This window comes from Aptenodytes forsteri, unplaced genomic scaffold (assembly GCF_000699145.1).
Source record: "Aptenodytes forsteri isolate BGI_AS27 unplaced genomic scaffold, ASM69914v1 Scaffold92, whole genome shotgun sequence".
Taxonomy (NCBI): Eukaryota; Metazoa; Chordata; class Aves; order Sphenisciformes; family Spheniscidae; genus Aptenodytes; species Aptenodytes forsteri.
Window position 1 is genome coordinate 314,973 of NW_008794581.1, and position 19,375 is coordinate 334,347.

At 40.3% G+C, this 19,375-nt stretch overlaps 1 protein-coding gene across 2 annotated transcripts in view; it reads right to left on the reverse strand.

The window, feature by feature from the left end:
* The window catches only part of CDK7 (cyclin dependent kinase 7), a 27,435-nt gene extending 15,731 nt beyond the window's left edge, over nucleotides 1-11,704 (reverse strand). For both annotated transcript variants that reach the window (XM_019470271.1, XM_019470272.1), the window contains exons 1-5: nucleotides 11,642-11,704; nucleotides 9,917-10,027; nucleotides 8,273-8,391; nucleotides 7,114-7,213; nucleotides 4,953-5,039 (exon numbers count right to left, since the gene is read on the reverse strand). In XM_019470271.1, coding sequence (XP_019325816.1) covers nucleotides 4,953-5,039; nucleotides 7,114-7,213; nucleotides 8,273-8,391; nucleotides 9,917-10,027; nucleotides 11,642-11,659 — 435 coding nt within the window. In that variant the 5' untranslated portion in view covers nucleotides 11,660-11,704. The remainder of the gene's footprint in view (nucleotides 1-4,952; nucleotides 5,040-7,113; nucleotides 7,214-8,272; nucleotides 8,392-9,916; nucleotides 10,028-11,641) is intronic.
* Nucleotides 11,705-19,375: the final 7,671 nt, after the last annotated feature.

A 19,375-nucleotide genomic window follows, 5' to 3' on the forward strand; every position in this document is an offset into this window, starting at 1 on the left:
TACTTAGCCTGGCTTGCAAATATGAGGGGGGGATACCATCCAAATTTCAGAATCAGAAGCCCAGACCCTCACATCTGACTACAAATTCCACCATAAAATGCAGACTCTGTCTTTTGGGCATCAACAGCTTATGTTCAAAGAGAAGTGCCCTGAGATGACTGAGGACCCTGGCTATTCCCTGGCCAATCCCACAGATTTAGAATTGAGCATAGCTAGGCTGGTTATCAATCATACTTTAGATGCAGGCCCTGTGGCAGGTGAAGACCTATCATCATCCCACTGAGATGCAGTGGAGCCTACTAGTCAAGAAGGGTCCACTCGTAGGACATTTAATGTCAATAGGCGCTGGCCTTACAGGTGCAGCACCCAGCCCCATACAGTCCCTGCTATTACAAAAGGTAGTTTCTGCTGTGCCCATTCTGTTATCTTCCCGTGTCCCTAAAGATGCAGCTATAGTTACCACCAAACCCTACTGTGCCCCCCTAAGTTAAAAAACCCCCTACACCTCTGTGAAAGGGCCCTGACCCAAAGCATCCTGAAATATGGAAAGCCTGTTTGGCCCTGGGCATTCCTGAATAGGCAATACACACAGTCCCAGCATCAGTGTTACTGGCTCTTGTAATCATCTTGCAACACCCCGCACTGTGCCACACATTCTCCCATTGGAGGTAAAGGCCCAAGTGCCCCGCCTGCCATTCCATCAGCTGGAGCCTGGAAACCCCAGTCTTGTATTACCCAAACTTATTAGAGGTCCAATTAGCACCACAGGGGGCTGATCAGAAGCCACAAGTCCCTCTGAGGTGCTATGGAGGGTGTCGCTTATACGGACTTTCAATCTAGTGCTAGATGTCACCATCAACAATAAATGTTGTTTGTGTTGCCTCATTGATACAGGTGCTCAAATTTCTGTCAATAGATCACACACTGGAGGGGACCACTTCCCTCATACTGCAGTAGTCTGCGGGTTCACAGGACCACTCATAGCTCTTCCTGTAGTCACAGTCAAGTATGACTTCCCTAATAGGTATATGGCCCAAGGTTCTGCAGTTCTGGGAGATTGTAATGTCTTAGATATGAACCTACTCAGAAGCCAAACCTTCCATGATGCTCAAGGCAAGGTACAGTATCTTGGTACTTCTGAACCAAACCACCTGCTAGTTCCAGTAAGTACCTTCCCTACCTCCAATGACCCATGTTGTTAATTTACAGCAGCACCCTGTAAAACCACGAGCCCAAAACCCCATCACCCACCTCCCTTTCTACAGGACTGGAAGAACAGGAAGTAGGCATTCACACCCATACCCTGTTTAGCAGCCCCATCTGGCCAGTGGACAAACCCAACAAATGGGTCTTGGCATCTGACTGTTAGACTACCATAGCATACATTTTGCCTCCTCTCTGCTTCACACAACAGTCCTAATAGCTGCTGAAGTACTCAATGCCATTTGCCTTGCTTCTTACCTATGTATGGCAGTTTTGGATGTTAAAGGTATGTTCTTCCAGTGCCCCATCTACTCAAATGACAAAGGTCACTTCACTTTTACATGGAATAGCATCCAGTACACCTTCATTCATTTACCTCAAGATTATCACCATAGTCATACCCTTACTCATGGTCTCTTAGCCTTAGTTGAAATTTCTTCCACTCCTGATCTCTCTTGCCACCAGTATACCAATGACATTCTCCTGGGCAGACCTACTACACATGAACCTGTTGCACCAGACATGACCCTCTTAGTTTCAGCCCTGAAAGAACACTGGAATCTTTCTATTCCTCCCTGTAAATGCCAGGGTCCTGCCCAGAATGTGTGAGTCTCCTTGTGCGCTGGTACCAAAAGTACTCCTGAAATCATCTTGCAATCTATTTTATCTTTACTTACTCCCTCCTCCAAACAAAACCTCCAGAGATTTTAGGCACTTTATAAATTATGGCATGCCCACATCCCTGATTTTAGTCAGCTAGTCTATTCTCTGTATTCCTTGCTGCAAAAACATTTCACCTGGGACTGGAACACAAGTCATCAACAGGCCCTAACACTTCTCCTAAAAAGTATTCAATAGTATCAGTATTTAGGATCCCTCACCCCTACTGGCAGATTTGAACTCAGGGTCCAGTAGAGTGGAAATGGTGCCTGGTGAGGACTGTTCCAGGAAAGAAGTTCCGAAGACCCTACCCCTAAACCAATCCATTTTGGTAGCAAGGAGTGGCAAGATGCACAAGCCTCATATTGTGAACGGGAGCGTGCTTTACTTGCTACTTTTTCTGACATTGACAAACTCCTTGGGGATCGTCCCCTTACACTTAGGATTTTACATCCTATTCCTCATGACATCCTTCACAACATTCCTTTCCCTGAAGGATGAACTCAATCCATTGCCACTCAATAGTGAGTTCTTGGTACCCCTGTCATCACTGATGGAGCCCAACCTTCAGGCCCCAACCATTGTACTCTCACCCACCTTGCCTCTCCCATTCCTGTAGCTACCAGCAATCACTCAGATTTGCCTATTGCCTACGTCCCTCCTTTCACCACCCCGCAGGAGGGTACCTGGTTTACTGATGGCTTAGCAATCCTTTGCAGTAATGCCTGGTTTGGGTGTGGCACCACTGTCTATATCATTGATGGCCAAATCGTCATGGCCAATTGCCATGGTACTGCCCAGACGGCTAAAACTCCTGGCCCTTTGCTTAGCCATTTGCTCCTCTGTCCATACTGTCTGACCCTTGGGCTGTTCTTCTAGGTGCACCTGGTGGGTTTCCCCCTGGAAAGCGTGCTCCTTCTGCACTCTTACCATAGAAATTAGGGGCTACCTTCTTTAGGAAGATATTTGCTCACTTTGGCTGTGGGCTATGTTGATCTCATTCTGCTCACCCCATGGCTGAGGCTAGGTTGAATGACTGAGCGGATGCCACTGCTGCAATTGGAGGGGTAGAAGTGACAGTGGATGCTGACACCCATAACAAGCTGATAGCAGCCCAATAGTAGCAGATGAAACTGAGGAAACCTTAGCCCAAACCTGCAACTTGAAATGTGGAACCACCATGGTAGCTCACTGGTTGCATGAGCATTGGAGTTATTCCACTGTTACAGCTTTAGCCCAGGTTGCAGCACACTGTGGAATACATCTTCAAATGCAGTGAGCTGAATGTATTCAAGTTGTATTGACAAATGGGAAAACCTGGCTTATGGAACATAGCTACTTTAACACTGGTAGGAGGGAGACCCCACAGCTCCCCAATATGGAATCCTTCTTTGAGACTATATTATACCTCCATAACTCAAGAGCAGAATGTCACAGTTATTGATTGTAAACAATTCAAATGGGAGATACCTCAGTATCAGTTAAGGGACCAACACATCAGTGGATCAACAATCAGCATGTTGTATGCCTACATTAAGTCTTTTGTAGCATGACCCTTATATTTTCTCACTCTGTTGATACTGTATGCCTTTGGGCTAATGCTCTGATAGCTCTCTGAAGTGTAATACTATTCCCACATCTCCAAGTCCCTCTCCTACTTCCCTCCCCACACCCACCATATCATCCATACCCTTTATCAGTATGATTTTCTCTCTAATTGAATGTTTTTTGCAACATGAAGACTTGCATGGACTATTGAAACAGGCAAAGAAGCAGGCACAACAAACTTTAATAATCATGGTACCAGATATCAAACAAATCCTGGAAAGTGTTTTTAAAAAAAAAAAATCAAACATAGTTGGAAGGAATCCGTTTTAGGATGGCCTCCCACCATCGGGGGGATATGGAGCATCCTACTCCTTTACTTAGTTGTTATCTTTGGGTGGCTTCTTACTTGTTTTAGTTGTCACATTAAAGATTTGTACTTGGCTTTTGACCTGTTCTGTTTTGATGGTTTCTTGGCACATCACCTTATTGACCGTCGTGTCTTAATTTAACCCTTCATCACTCCATCACCAGACTCCTCTCCACACCTGACACTCTCAGTGAGGTGGGTAGTGTCAACATCAGTCTTGGCCTTATGCTGCCATGGCAAGACAACCACCCTTTCCCCCCCCAGTCACAAGGGGTGAAAAATGTGGGGCTAGTATTGCCTTATACAGTGTGTCCTCCGCATGGTGACCACAGGTCTTATATGGCTATAGCTCCATTTGGTGATTGCGCACTACTTCAGGTAGCATCCAAGCACCATTCACACAAAGGAAAACTGGCACAGAGGGAGAGCAGAGGTGGGATGCGATAACTGGTTGGCAAGTCCGGAGAGTGCTTCTACAACTCAACTACAAAAGAGGACGGTCTGATCAGGGAATTCAGGACTCCCCATGCCCGTCAGCTGGTCCAAGTCGCTCATCAGAAGTTATGCCCTGCTTCCTGTCAGTCTGCCTGATAACCATGGTTAGGTAGATCATTGTGTGCCCTGACACTAAGTTTGGCCTGGTATTACTGAATTTACTGTCATCTCAGAGATAATTGTAGTACTAATTTGTATTTGTACATTACCATTACTCTGAGATAAATTGTTTATCCCTAAAGCTGTTGGTCTGGTATTTCTTACTGTATCCCAAAACTGTAACTTATCCAGGCCAACTTAAGTCCCTACAAATTGTTCCTACTTCTGAAGGTGATTAAAGCCTTTCAGGTTAAAGCAGACTAATTAATCAAGCATCTCAAAGACATTAAGCAACAACAATAATTTCACACCAATAGCCATGGGAAACTGTGGATACACACAGAAAGGAAACCAAGAAGTTTCATTACTGTTGCTTAATGCTAACAACACTGCTATATTGACCAGAGATTTTCCAAGAGAAACAATAAATATTAGCTGCTTATCCTCCACTTTGTAAGATCAGGCAGCTGCCTTCTGAAAGTCTACTCAAGTATTCTGGTATACCCTTTAATTTAATTTCAAAAGCTAAAATAGTATCAAGTAAAACTAACGTCAGTCTGTTAAAAAAAAAAGGACTCACAGGCCACTGTTCTTCTGTTGGAGTGCCCAGTGTTTCAAATATCCTTGTCAGCTGGTCAAGATCAGAGTCTCCAGGCAAAAAAGGAACCTGGAAGAAGGCAAAAGCATTTGATTGAATTAACTTCTGAACTTCAATTCTAGAGAGGAGCTTTGAGCTACCCCTCATAATTGCAGGGCAAAACATCTTTGTATACCAGCTGCCCACAAAGAGGTACACTGAATAGTTGAGGCTTTCTAGTGATGTCCGAGTAGGTTCTTAAGGTTTCTTGCAACCCAGGTTTGATATCACTGACTTGATAGCAGAGAGCTAAACATAGATTAAACCACCACCACATTAATGTAAAATAACTAAACACAGGAGAGGAAAGATTTTACATCTAAGTTGCCAGTTTAAACCTTGGTTGGTCACAGTCATCTTTTCATCACAGAATGGTTTGGGTTGGAAGGGACTTTAAAGATCGTCTAGTTCCAACCCCCCTGCCATGGGCAGGGACACCTTCCACTAGACCAGGTTGCTCAAAGCCCCATCCAACCTGGCCTTGAACACTTCCAGGGATGGGGCATCTACAACTTCTCTGGGCAACCTGTTCCAGTGCCTCACCACCACCATCTGCTCCCTGAAGCAGTTTTTTTTATATATATATATATATTTTCAAAACATTTAAAGTGAAGTGTAACTGGATTACACAAGCAGCAGTTAGACTGATGGAATGAGATCACAGCATGAGGGAAAGTAGTGACCCACTAGGATAGAAACTGCCTAATCAGTGTCACATCTCATTTAAACTAAGCAGAAGACAGAAAAGGGGATATTTGCCCAGTTCAACTTGTAGCTTGCTCATCAGGCACACAATGCAAGAAAAAAGGGACTTTGTGACCAAAGCAAAATTATGAAGAATTAGAGGCAGTATTTAACTAAGTAGGACAGAAAGACAGTAATGAACATCCCTACTAGGCAGTGTACTAAATTTTGGTGTCATGAAAGCCCCTTGAACATAAACTGCTTTTGTAAAGCTCCCAGAAGTTGCATTGTCCCTCAACCCAGTACACTCAGGAAGAAAAAGGACAGATACATTTAAAACTATCACAGTGATAAAACTGAAGCATAATACATTTTCTGCTTTGTGAGAAACCAAAAAACCAACAGCATTCAACAATTTCTTAATTGCTTTCTGACTTTCCTTGAGTTTATCCAACTTTAGCAGGTCTAATGCGTATTTATGTACACATCACTAGTACTGCTTAAACAGCCACTGTACATTTCCATTTCTGAACTGCCAACCAAATTGTACCAGCACAGCTGTTTGTGTGATAAAGCAAGGCAAAAGATTTCTCTCAAGGTGTTTTCAGACTGACCAGTTCCCCAATCTGGTTCATGACATAGCCACACAAACATTTAAAGTACGGTGCAAAAACCAAGCAGAAGCCACTTCCTCATGGAAGATAAATTATACTGCAGGCTACTTCATGCTTTCAGCTGCGACTGTGTCCCTACCCTCCACTCCCTACCTCACACTTTCATGTCCTCTCCAAAGAGCTGCATAATAAATGGTCTGCTTCAGTAAAACATACTTAAGGACCGTTATATCTGTGTACCGTACTCAGGAGGGGCATAGGATTAGCCTGCTGTTAACCGTCAGCTTCATTCCAGTATTGTCAACTAACCACAGCTTAGAAAGACATCACTCTTCTGCTCATTACAAATAAAACCACAATTAAGGTACTGGTGATAATTATTTACAGTTATTGAGGAACAATGCATAAGAGACAGAGTATGCATGTATCTATGATGTCACATTTCTAGAAGGATAGCAAATGAAAACTGATAGAAGGCTGTATGAAAGGATATCACTCAGAGGACTGGAAGAGCTATCTACTCAACCTTCCCCAAGGCAAGCTGTGACAGTTTGCTGCAACTTTTTTACGCAGATGTTTTTAAAAACTTCCAATGATTGTGATGCTTATGGAATCTCAGTCTGTTCCAAAGCTTCACTTTTCCTACAGTTAGCAAGCTTCTGGAACCTTTCCTCCCCCCGCCTTCTTCCTTTCCTAAATAGCCTAACTACCTTTGCCTGCTGCAGTTAGCGAAAGAGAGGAAGCCCACATACGAAGTTGTAATGCACTGAAGAGCAAATACAAAATGCTTACATTTGAAGACTTACCCTGAGGAGCAATTCAGCTAAAATACAACCAACAGCCCACATATCAACACCAACACCATACATTCTAGCACCAAACAATAGTTCTGGGGCTCGGTACCACCTGAAAAGAAAACACATTTTGGGAAAATCACCTGGCTGTGCTCATGTCAAATGCTGTATATTGTAGCAATGCAAGAACCAGAAAGAGGATACTGCTCCTGCCTATGTATTTTTCAGACACTGAAGAGCTGTATTCTACCCTGCAAAGTGTTTTAAGAAAGACTGAACAAAACTGTGTATTCCTCACCACAGGATCACGTATAACCCACAAATTAACTACAGCTTCAACTGAGCTGATTAACAGGCGATGGAACTGCAGATGTGCAAAGGAAAAAAGTATTTAACAGGGAGGTTTGCATGTCATAAACCAAAATTTTCTTTAAACTTTATGTTGAAGAAATGACAGAAAGACAGAATTCCTTCCAGCTTCCAAAAATCTCCATGCCAACAGACCTAATTAGAGAGACTAGTTTTATGCAAAATGAACCTTGACAGCAGTTTAAAACAGCTACTTCCACTGCCTAAGAACAATCAAGTTTAATGCAATAATCTGACACGCGCTGCATTTGAAACTGCTGTAGCATTTCTGCCTTTTGAATAAAGGTGTTAAAACAAACCAGCTTTGCCTGAACAGTTTTAGCATTACAGCAGACAAAAGGAAATACCTTGCGCATTTTGCGGTCCTGCTTTTTAAAGCATCCCTTAAATAAGCATGCCATAAATAACATTAATGAACATTTTAATTAGTTCAAGCTTTTCTCTCATAATAGGTAATGTGACTAGTTACGAAAAAAAGATTCTAGGTCTTATGACTAATAGAAAGTAACAGCTGTCTTGCTCTGAAAGCCAGGCTTATAGGCAGACACATGTTATTTCCATGCATTTCAAAAGAGTTATCATACCCCAGAACAACCCCTGTGGATGCATATTCTAGTAGTCTTTATGGAGACTTTGCTAAACTGTGCTTTCTTGTGTTTTCTTTATAAGGCTTTTGCCCCTATAGCCGTATCACATGAGCTAGATGTCAAACTTTGAACATGTTGATTTGACATGACATATTTCAAGAGACTACAAAACAGCTACACAATCACTATGTAAGAAACAAAACAGAATGTCTTACCTTGTTACTACCTGGTGTGTATAAACTCTATTTGGGCTTCCAAAAGATTTCGCCAAGCCAAAGTCAGCCAATTTTAAAACCCCATTTTCATCCAACAACAAATTATTTGGTTTAAGATCCTGTCAGTACAGAAAGCAAAGAATGAATTTTGTCAGTGTTGATAAAAACAGACATATGAGGAACCTCCTGGCAGGTGTGCCATTAACAGTATTCTAAAATGCAGGTTTTTGATTCTATCATAAGTCTACATTGTGAGGAGAAAAAATTAAAAAAACCCCAGGAAATCAAGTATTTAATCATACATGAAAATCATAGTGAAACACACCCATTTGAATATTATCATATTTAAGCTGCAGAGTTTTAAAAAACTGCCTCTTGATAGGTTTTAACTTTGCTGCAGGAACAGCTGTTCTGTCTTAACTGCATAGTTGCCAAATCAAGTATTTTCATACATGAAAATCATAGTGAAACACACCCATTTGAATATTATCATATTTAAGCTGCAGAGTTTTAAAAAACTGCCTCTTGATAGGTTTTAACTTTGCTGCAGGAACAGCTGTTCTGTCTTAACTGCATAGTTGCCAAATGAATAATAAAAAGACTTTACAAATGCTTCAAGTAACTAGAAATCACGGAAGTGATACAGTTTAATACAGTAACAGTGTGTTGTGCGTTGACCTCTGGCCAGCAGCAAAGCACCCACACAGCTATTTGCTGACTCCGTTTTCATCCCACCCACCCCCTCTCAGCAGGATAGGGGAGAGAGTAAGAAGAGCAAAAGCAAGAAAACTCTGGGAGCAGTATAGAGGCAGTTTAACAGGAGAAGGAAAGAGGAAAGAACCCAAACAAGCAATGCAATGGTAATCATTCACCACCTTCCACAAGCAGATTGATACCCAGTCTCTAAGCAATGGTCACCTTGGAAGCCAGAAAACCCCCTTCTTCCTCTACTCTGGGAGCAGTATAGAGGCAGTTTAACAGGAGAAGGAAAGAGGAAAGAACCCAAACAAGCAATGCAATGGTAATCATTCACCACCTTCCACAAGCAGATTGATACCCAGTCTCTAAGCAATGGTCACCTTGGAAGCCAGAAAACCCCCTTCTTCCTCTACCCCAGTTTTTATTGCTGAGCATGGCACTATCTGGCATGCAATATCCCCCTGGCCAACTCGGGTCAGCTGTCCCAGCTGTGTCCCCTCCCCACTTCGTGCCCACCCCCAGCCTGCTCACTGGGGCAGGGGCAGAGTGGGAAAAAGAGAAAGCCTTGACAATGCCCAAGCACTGTTCAGCAATAGCCAAAACATCGGTGTGTTATCAAAACTCTTTTAGGCACAAATCCAAAACACGGCACCATGCAGGCTGTTGCGAAGAAAGTTAAATCCATCCCAGCCAGACCCGGTTCACAGTGCTAATCAAAATCACATGTAACTTGAGACACTTTTATATAAGTATTTAAATGATAACCACATCAGTAATTCTTAACATTTCTGGTACTGCTATGGCCTCTCCAAAACAGCTAGCATGAATGCTTATGGACTGAGAACGTCTGAACTTCAAAACTATCTTCATTAGATTTTAGACTCAAATTCTATCAAATGTGACTTTTGTTACAGCATAAAGGCTGTCAATTTAGTACATGCTTACCCTGTGTAGAATCCAGTGCTGATGTAAATATTCTAAACCTTGAAGTGTCATCAGCATATATGCCTTGATGTGGGATTGTGTCAACACAATACTAGTATCCTTTATAATAACCTGTAAAGTGTTAGATTAATGGTAAAGCTTACCATGCAAGATTAACTTACTTCCATTCTTTCAGCTCAAAAGTTATTTCATCCTTTAAGACAAAATTCAAATTGGCAGTCACATTCTCTACCACTCCCACCCTTTTTCCAGTAAAATAGGTCTATTCTGGAGATCAGAAATTGAAATGGGGAGTCCAGGTAGCCTACATGAACTTTGCATAACCAGCAAATGAGAAAATGGGTCGGAAACACGAGTTTATTATTTTATCTCAGTTCCAGGTTGATACCCAAACTTACAAGACAAAGATGTACACATAAAAATGATAAACATGTTGGTAAACTTGGAATTGTGTTCCCACTTATTCTTTCTTTCTCCATGCAACCTATGCATCTGATCTTTGTAAATGCAACGGTTTCCTCTTCTATTTCGAAGACGACCAGGAGGTATGGCCACTTTACTATATTTTAACAAATCTACTTACGTTTTCTACATTCTTTGATTTTTAACATTCTATATAAACATCCTGTTTGAAAGTATTTTCTACACTACCTCCCAAAAGTTGCTTGCTAATATTACTGTCCAGTTCAGTAATAGCCTTTCCTAAGCTTTAAGTTGTTTGAGACTTCCAAAATAGCTGTCTAAGACTACACAAAATTTCATGTATGCAGCACATGCCCAATCACAACAGGCTGCAGCCCCAAATGGTGGCCCGAGTGATACCACAATACAGTTAAATGCTCTGCATACCACAGCATTATGTAGTACAAGAGTATTTCATTCCTCTTTGTACACCGTATCTTCTTCAGCTCTAAATGTTGCATAGTTACTAAGTAAACAGAATGAATCCTCTAGAAAGTCTACTCATTACTTCAACTTCTATTAGCAAAAAACTGATCTAAACTTTTCAGTCTTGCATTCATCTAAGTTTCAGCAAGCTTGTCAATGTTTTCTTTTAATATTTTAAATGCTACCCCCAGTTCTTAACAGCATATGTGTAATGAGCTAGCTTAACAACTACATTAATTTCTGTCCAGAGTAGGCATAATGCGTGCATATAACAGATCTGACATGAACTGCCGTCTAGGACAGTCTTCCACAATGAAGAATCTTGCATCGACATATCTCATACAAAGACTTCCACAAAGACAAACTGACGTAAGGTCTTGTAGAATGAAACATCTGGAAGGTGCTGATTTGCAAGTACCTAGCATTGTTACATTTAAAAGAATGGTTCAGGTACATGTGATTTTATTACCAGCTCGTCACTTGGCATATTTTAGTATCACACTTACTTGAACACGTTTCATGATATTACACTTAGCAATTGTGTCACTGGTCTATGACTGAGGTTCTACGCTCTGACTGGAGTCCCAGAAAACTGAAATAGTAAACATAGTCTGTTTCTTGAAGATTGTGCTGACAAGTATTTAAAAGTAAAGGCATTATCAGCTGAGAACTCACAAAAACTGTCAAATTATTCAAACTACTTTTAAGACATGATCTTAATCAACTGACATAATGAAAGTCACCTTTCTAACATGGGCAAATGTAAGCCTGTTAAAGTAGTATTTTCAAAAACCATTTGAAGATACTGAAATAAAAAAGTCTTTAAAAAAATCTTACCTCTAGATCCGTTTCCATAAAATCAAACACCAAACTAATATTGGACTTGTGTCCAAATGCATCTAGAAGCTGAAAAACAAAATACATTATGATGAAGCATACTCTCATACTTTCAGTTTTCTAAAATTCTGCACCACTGTAGTCTGCATGTGGATTGCAGGCTGTTGCGAAGAAAGTTAAATCCATCCCAGCCAGACCCGGTTCACAGTGCTAATCAAAATCACATGTAACTTGAGACACTTTTATATAAGTATTTAAATGATAACCACATCAGTAATTCTTAACATTTCTGGTACTGCTATGGCCTCTCCAAAACAGCTAGCATGAATGCTTATGGACTGAGAACGTCTGAACTTCAAAACTATCTTCATTAGATTTTAGACTCAAATTCTATCAAATGTGACTTTTGTTACAGCATAAAGGCTGTCAATTTAGTACATGCTTACCCTGTGTAGAATCCAGTGCTGATGTAAATATTCTAAACCTTGAAGTGTCATCAGCATATATGCCTTGATGTGGGATTGTGTCAACACAATACTAGTATCCTTTATAATAACCTGTAAAGTGTTAGATTAATGGTAAAGCTTACCATGCAAGATTAACTTACTTCCATTCTTTCAGCTCAAAAGTTATTTCATCCTTTAAGACAAAATTCAAATTGGCAGTCACATTCTCTACCACTCCCACCCTTTTTCCAGTAAAATAGGTCTATTCTGGAGATCAGAAATTGAAATGGGGAGTCCAGGTAGCCTACATGAACTTTGCATAACCAGCAAATGAAAAAATGGGTCGGAAACACGAGTTTATTATTTTATCTCAGTTCCAGGTTGATACCCAAACTTACAAGACAAAGATGTACACATAAAAATGATAAACATGTTGGTAAACTTGGAATTGTGTTCCCACTTATTCTTTCTTTCTCCATGCAACCTATGCATCTGATCTTTGTAAATGCAACGGTTTCCTCTTCTATTTCGAAGACGACCAGGAGGTATGGCCACTTTACTATATTTTAACAAATCTACTTACGTTTTCTACATTCTTTGATTTTTAACATTCTATATAAACATCCTGTTTGAAAGTATTTTCTACACTACCTCCCAAAAGTTGCTTGCTAATATTACTGTCCAGTTCAGTAATAGCCTTTCCTAAGCTTTAAGTTGTTTGAGACTTCCAAAATAGCTGTCTAAGACTACACAAAATTTCATGTATGCAGCACATGCCCAATCACAACAGGCTGCAGCCCCAAATGGTGGCCCGAGTGATACCACAATACAGTTAAATGCTCTGCATACCACAGCATTATGTAGTACAAGAGTATTTCATTCCTCTTTGTACACCGTATCTTCTTCAGCTCTAAATGTTGCATAGTTACTAAGTAAACAGAATGAATCCTCTAGAAAGTCTACTCATTACTTCAACTTCTATTAGCAAAAAACTGATCTAAACTTTTCAGTCTTGCATTCATCTAAGTTTCAGCAAGCTTGTCAATGTTTTCTTTTAATATTTTAAATGCTACCCCCAGTTCTTAACAGCATATGTGTAATGAGCTAGCTTAACAACTACATTAATTTCTGTCCAGAGTAGGCATAATGCGTGCATATAACAGATCTGACATGAACTGCCGTCTAGGACAGTCTTCCACAATGAAGAATCTTGCATCGACATATCTCATACAAAGACTTCCACAAAGACAAACTGACGTAAGGTCTTGTAGAATGAAACATCTGGAAGGTGCTGATTTGCAAGTACCTAGCATTGTTACATTTAAAAGAATGGTTCAGGTACATGTGATTTTATTACCAGCTCGTCACTTGGCATATTTTAGTATCACACTTACTTGAACACGTTTCATGATATTACACTTAGCAATTGTGTCACTGGTCTATGACTGAGGTTCTACGCTCTGACTGGAGTCCCAGAAAACTGAAATAGTAAACATAGTCTGTTTCTTGAAGATTGTGCTGACAAGTATTTAAAAGTAAAGGCATTATCAGCTGAGAACTCACAAAAACTGTCAAATTATTCAAACTACTTTTAAGACATGATCTTAATCAACTGACATAATGAAAGTCACCTTTCTAACATGGGCAAATGTAAGCCTGTTAAAGTAGTATTTTCAAAAACCATTTGAAGATACTGAAATAAAAAAGTCTTTAAAAAAATCTTACCTCTAGATCCGTTTCCATAAAATCAAACACCAAACTAATATTGGACTTGTGTCCAAATGCATCTAGAAGCTGAAAAACAAAATACATTATGATGAAGCATACTCTCATACTTTCAGTTTTCTAAAATTCTGCACCACTGTAGTCTGCATGTGGATTTTCAGCTTGCTGAACTGGTTTAAGTTTTTCAACTTGCAATACAAAAAAAAATTCTTACTCAGTTTAGCTTCTTAACTCAGTCTCCAAAAAAAAAAATCCCCATTAAGTACAGTAATAACATTTTACACAATTGCCCCTCCTTCCTGGACTTAGGGGGAAGAAAAAAAAAATTGAGAAAGAATTAACTTTACTATGTTAGCTACAACAGATAATCTAATGCGCACCTTGTCCTCGCCCAAAACTTTGCTGTTCTACAAAACTCCTACCCTTTCTTGAGACCAGACTAAGTTTTCTCATGGATTCAGCTCTGTGTATCTGCTTCCTATAAGCATGCAGTATTTAGAAATTCTAAGTGTTAGGCTTATTAATTTCCTTTCAAAGATATTCTTAGGCATGTATTCATCTTTGTAGCAAGCTTTCTAGGATAAATAAAACTCTTTGCAGGATATCCAAATGGCCCTTTCTTACGATGAAGCTGTATAACGACAGAATCAGCTTTTAATTTGAGATAACACAAGCATAATGCTGAGTAAGAACAACAGATCATCTAGCCTGGTATTCTACCCTCAAGATCAGGAAGGTATACTCTCCATGGTGTGGCTCATTCCTTACAGTCTCAGTATGATGACCGTATGAATTACCCAATTGCAAGATAGTTGTTTGCATGGTTCGTGACAGCAGTGACTGTGCTCATGCTCTTCCTCTGCAGAAACCATGCTAACAGGAGATACTACGCAGGTGAGCCTACAGGCTTGGCCACTTTTTGTAACTCATGCCCCTTACACTTCCAACATCCACACTGGTTTTATCAGGACTGCTAAGAGGGGTACAACCTTGTCTATTGCCTTTAGTACCTGCTTATAGACCTGCTGATCATAAATTTGTCTAATTCCTTTTTGAACTGTTTATGCTATCTGCTTCTACAATGCCCGTGGCAACACATTCGAGAAATTCACTACACAATGTCAAGTAGTACAATTTCCACTCCCCCCCACGCACATGTTTTAAACGCATCTCTTATTTCTTGTACTGTGGGGTTTTGCAAATATCAGTTCTGCGTGCACTTTACCTACCACCTCAGTTTTGTCCACCTCCCCATTCCCAGCCTTCTCTCCAGAGTGAGGAATCCCAGACTTTTTCATAAAGAAGATGCTCCATCCCTTTGCCATTTTAGTTGTCTTTTCTCTGCACATTGTCTAACTTTGACAGCTAAAGCAACCACTTTGAAAATAAGTTCACAATCCAGAAGATAACCATATTTCCACTCTGAAAAAGTTAAATAAAATAGCTGAGGAATTCATATTTGGCCTAATACTTATGGCAGACCTTCAAACTATCACTATTAGCTAATTTTAAAATATCTTTAGCTCCAGCTGGGTATCTGTAGCTGGAAGTCAACCTAAATGCAACTGAAAAGATATAGGTTTTACTCCTTCCAACAGAGGTTTTAGATATCAGCACTAAAACCTAATAAGCCACATGAATCCCACTTCACCATTGCTTCCAAAAGCCTGCTTTTGGCTGCCACCAGCTCCATGGGAAGCAAACAATCAGGTAAATTCAGCACGGCACTCATTTGCAAGTCTATCAGAGAAGCAAAATCAGGTAATCTGAATTTCCACAATTCTCCCCACCATTAATACCCACATAGCCCCAGGCTAAAAAGTAAGAGGATTTCAAAAGAAGCTACTTTGTCTTTGTTATTGAAATAGGTGTTTTGCCGTAACAATTGTTTTACTGCCCATTTTGGGCTGGAAAAAATAGCTCAAATAAAATTAAGTAGCATCTCCATGACCCAACTAATTCTAAATTTCAGTTTGACCCTGTATCAGAAGTATCTGAGGGCTGATTCTAGAAGTAGCATTCATTTTACTTACACCAATAATATTCGGATGGCTTAGCTCCTGTAACAATTTTATCTCCCTGAGGGCTGTTCTGTTGATTCCTACATTGAAAAAAAAAAAAGAAAAAAATGAGAGAACAAAACTAAAAACTTTGGATTAAGCTCCAAAGAAACCTCTCATTCTGTTACTCACTGATGATTTACTACTACAAACTACTTTCTCACCGCTCAACAATTTGTTAAATAACAAGTACATTCCCATAGATAAGTAGATTGCTGCAGAATAAAAGTGGACATACACTTTCTTCCACAGCAAATAAATTCTACACAACAGTAATCAGATTTAGATTATGAAGCAACATGCCGCCCTTTTGGCAAAAAGGGAAAGTTCTAGCAAAAGCCTAGGAAAAAAAAAAAAAAATCACCTTTCTCAAGGTATTGTAAGCTTTGGTTTTATTTTAAAGAAAAGTTACATCTTGCAAATATCAGTTCTGCAATGTGTCTCACTTCCAGAGGGAGGCACACTGACAAAGCTCATGAGTGTATCTCTTTTCTTTTTGACATACCATTATTTAATAAGGCAACGCACTGTTTTTCTATATTCATGCTGTGCCATAAAAGGTACAGTGGCCCAAACCTGCTCACCTTCGCTTGAATCCTTTAATAGACAGATTTTCTAGAGGAAAAAGCGGGAGGGGATGGGGGTGAATGGTGTACTTTGGCAGTCACACTGACTGCACTGCATCAAACCATGATTCCTGCAGGGTATGGTAAAAATGCTGGTATGTATGGCTTGTACAAAAACTGACCGGCAAGCAAATGCTCCTGTGGTATGTTGTGCAGGAAGTCTCAGCTGTGCATGAGCTGAAAAACAGTGTTCTACCCAAACCTGGGATATGATTCAACACGTTAAGACTCTAGCAAAGTTTTGGGCAAAGCTACATGGATTACTTTACACTCCTGCTTTGTCTATTTTAATTACCTATTTTGGAATCAAGGTGACAACGGCTGCTTTTGGGTGGGCAAAGCCTTAGATTCAAAAAAAAGTATGCCAGGTTATCAGATAACACAGGGAAACAAGACATGGTCGTTATTTTTAATAACACCTTTGAACTATAGCTGGACATTGTATAGGCCAAAAGTAATGACTGTTTTTAAAGGACATTAGTCCACTGAAGCCCAGGTGGATCATGACTCTCTGGCAGTCGGCTCAACTGTGAGACTCTGGGACGAGTGCTCAGTTTCTCTTTAAAAATTCTTCCCTTAGAACGGAATTGGAGAGTTGAGAGCAAAGATTCTTCACTGAAAAGCTGGTAACTTGATGCAGGATCCCTGACGGATGGCAGCCTACATACATACAAAATTCTACTGCACCACACAGGCTGTAAGAGAAGACCAGGATTATTGGGTTTTTACTTGCAATATCCATGCCTAAATGCACGTGTCTGGTCAGAGCACATGATCAAAGGACACTGCTCTATAGACCTGATTTCTCAACATAAAACAAACCCACACAGAGCAAGAGTTTTAAGATCTTGTTTTTATCAACTTTTGTCTCAGCATAAATCACAAAAATAGAACAAAGGAAACATCTGAAAACAGAGATAAATACTCTCACCCGTCTTAAATATTTAAGGCACAGAGATGCATCAATACAAAAAGGTATTCTAAACTCAGTGCTGTAAAGATTATTATTCTATGCTATATTCATGTTTGTACTCCACTTAAATTGAGAAGCTAAACGGTTATATACTCATATTTAGACATATACTGTGCATGCAGATATCTCTGCTGCTTTTTTCTGTCCCTGAAGTTTTGGAAGCAATCCTCTACTAAGCCTTACACTGAAAGTTGAGCTCGTTTTTCTCAGCCAAGTTATGGTGTGGAAAATTAATGTATCAATTTACAAAAACAAAGCAAACAAAGCACAGCTTCTGCAGCATGAATTTGTTTTAAAACTCACCATCTTTAGCTTCTGATCTATGTCCCAGTTTAATCTGAAAAGAAATGTTTCATATTATATAAGGTTAAGCCATCTGCCCCAACAGCAGGGGAAACATTCTTTAGTATTACTCTTCTAAGACAGAATGAGTTCCAGTACCATGAAGCACTTTACCAGCTAGGGTTGTTTTTGTTTTGTTTTGTTTTTCCTTAAAAAAAAAAATTGTCTCTACAGCATTAGTTTTTATAAAAGCTTAAAAATAGTCATGATGGCACTGAAAACAGACATAATGCAAACTGGCAGCATAAAATGCTTTGCAGCCACAAAGCTTTATTATACCACTAACGAGCTTCTCCTCAGGGAGAAATGAGGGCAAAGTAATTGACAGTCATCTTAGAATGATTCTAGTAAAATTAGCATACTCTGTAAACTTGGGCTGGCTTGAAGTCCTTCTATCTCAATCATCTACTGCCCTGAAATGTTCAAGTCCGGAACCCCACCATTGATATTTCCAGATGATGAAAGTTAAGAAAATATTCTGATAAACCCAAGAATGCTTTTCACAATAGCTGCTACTAGTAGCAACCATACAGAAGTATTATAATGCTAAAAAGGATTAGTGTATCAAACAAAATTACTTACTATTGATATGGTTCAACTTGCCTAGTAAAGTAGGCTCTTTAATCAAAGCACTGTAATGTGCATTTTTCATCCCTCACAAAGCACAGCTAATCACCTATTTTTAATACAAAAACTTCCTGCAATCTCTTCAGATAGTATGAAGTGAAACGTTTTATGACAACACAGACATTTGCAACATTTGCATTTAAACAGGTAAGTTGTAGATCTAAGATCACTTTTGTCAAGTGTTGTCAAAAAGCTACCATCAATTAATTCTAAAGAACTTAATCAGGGGTAACATTCCTGGACCGAAGGAAATGGGCACAGCAGGAGGAAAGATTTAAAAAAAAAAGCCACTATCAAGGACTAATAAAGTCTGAAGTTTGGAATGTGTGGTTTGTTTTTTTTAAATAAATCTAACAACTGAAATTTCAAGTTACAGACCAGGAAACCCTTCAGAAACTCAGAAATGTAGTAAGACTGAAGCTGGTCTCTCTTCTTGCGGGGGGGGGGGAAGGCATTAAACACAGGTTAACTAGATCATTTAAACAAAAAATTCTAGAAACAAAAAACATATATTCTCCCATTACCCATTAAGTGGGTCAAAACAAACCATTAGGCAGGTCAAGAGCAACCACTCGATCACACGATGGGAATATTCCGACACTCACCTTTTTAATAGCCACGATCTGGTTGGTGTTCTTATCCCTTGCTTTATAGACAGTAGCAAACTAAGGAGAAAGAGAGGCTCGCGTGACTACAGGGGCAGAGAAGCCCCAAGGCCGTGGGCCAGCGCAGCCTTCCCAGGGGCTCGGACGTTGCCGCGGCAGAGGCAGCCGCCGAGCCCAGCTCCTCAGGCCGGCAGGCTGCCCGCGCCGGGGCCTTCCCTCAGGAGGGGGCCACGAAACGCCGCTGTCAGCGGGCTGGCGGGGTACGACCTGCCTCCCCAGCCGCCTCCCCTCTCTCCCGGTAACGGCGGCACGCCCCCCCCAGCCCGCTGA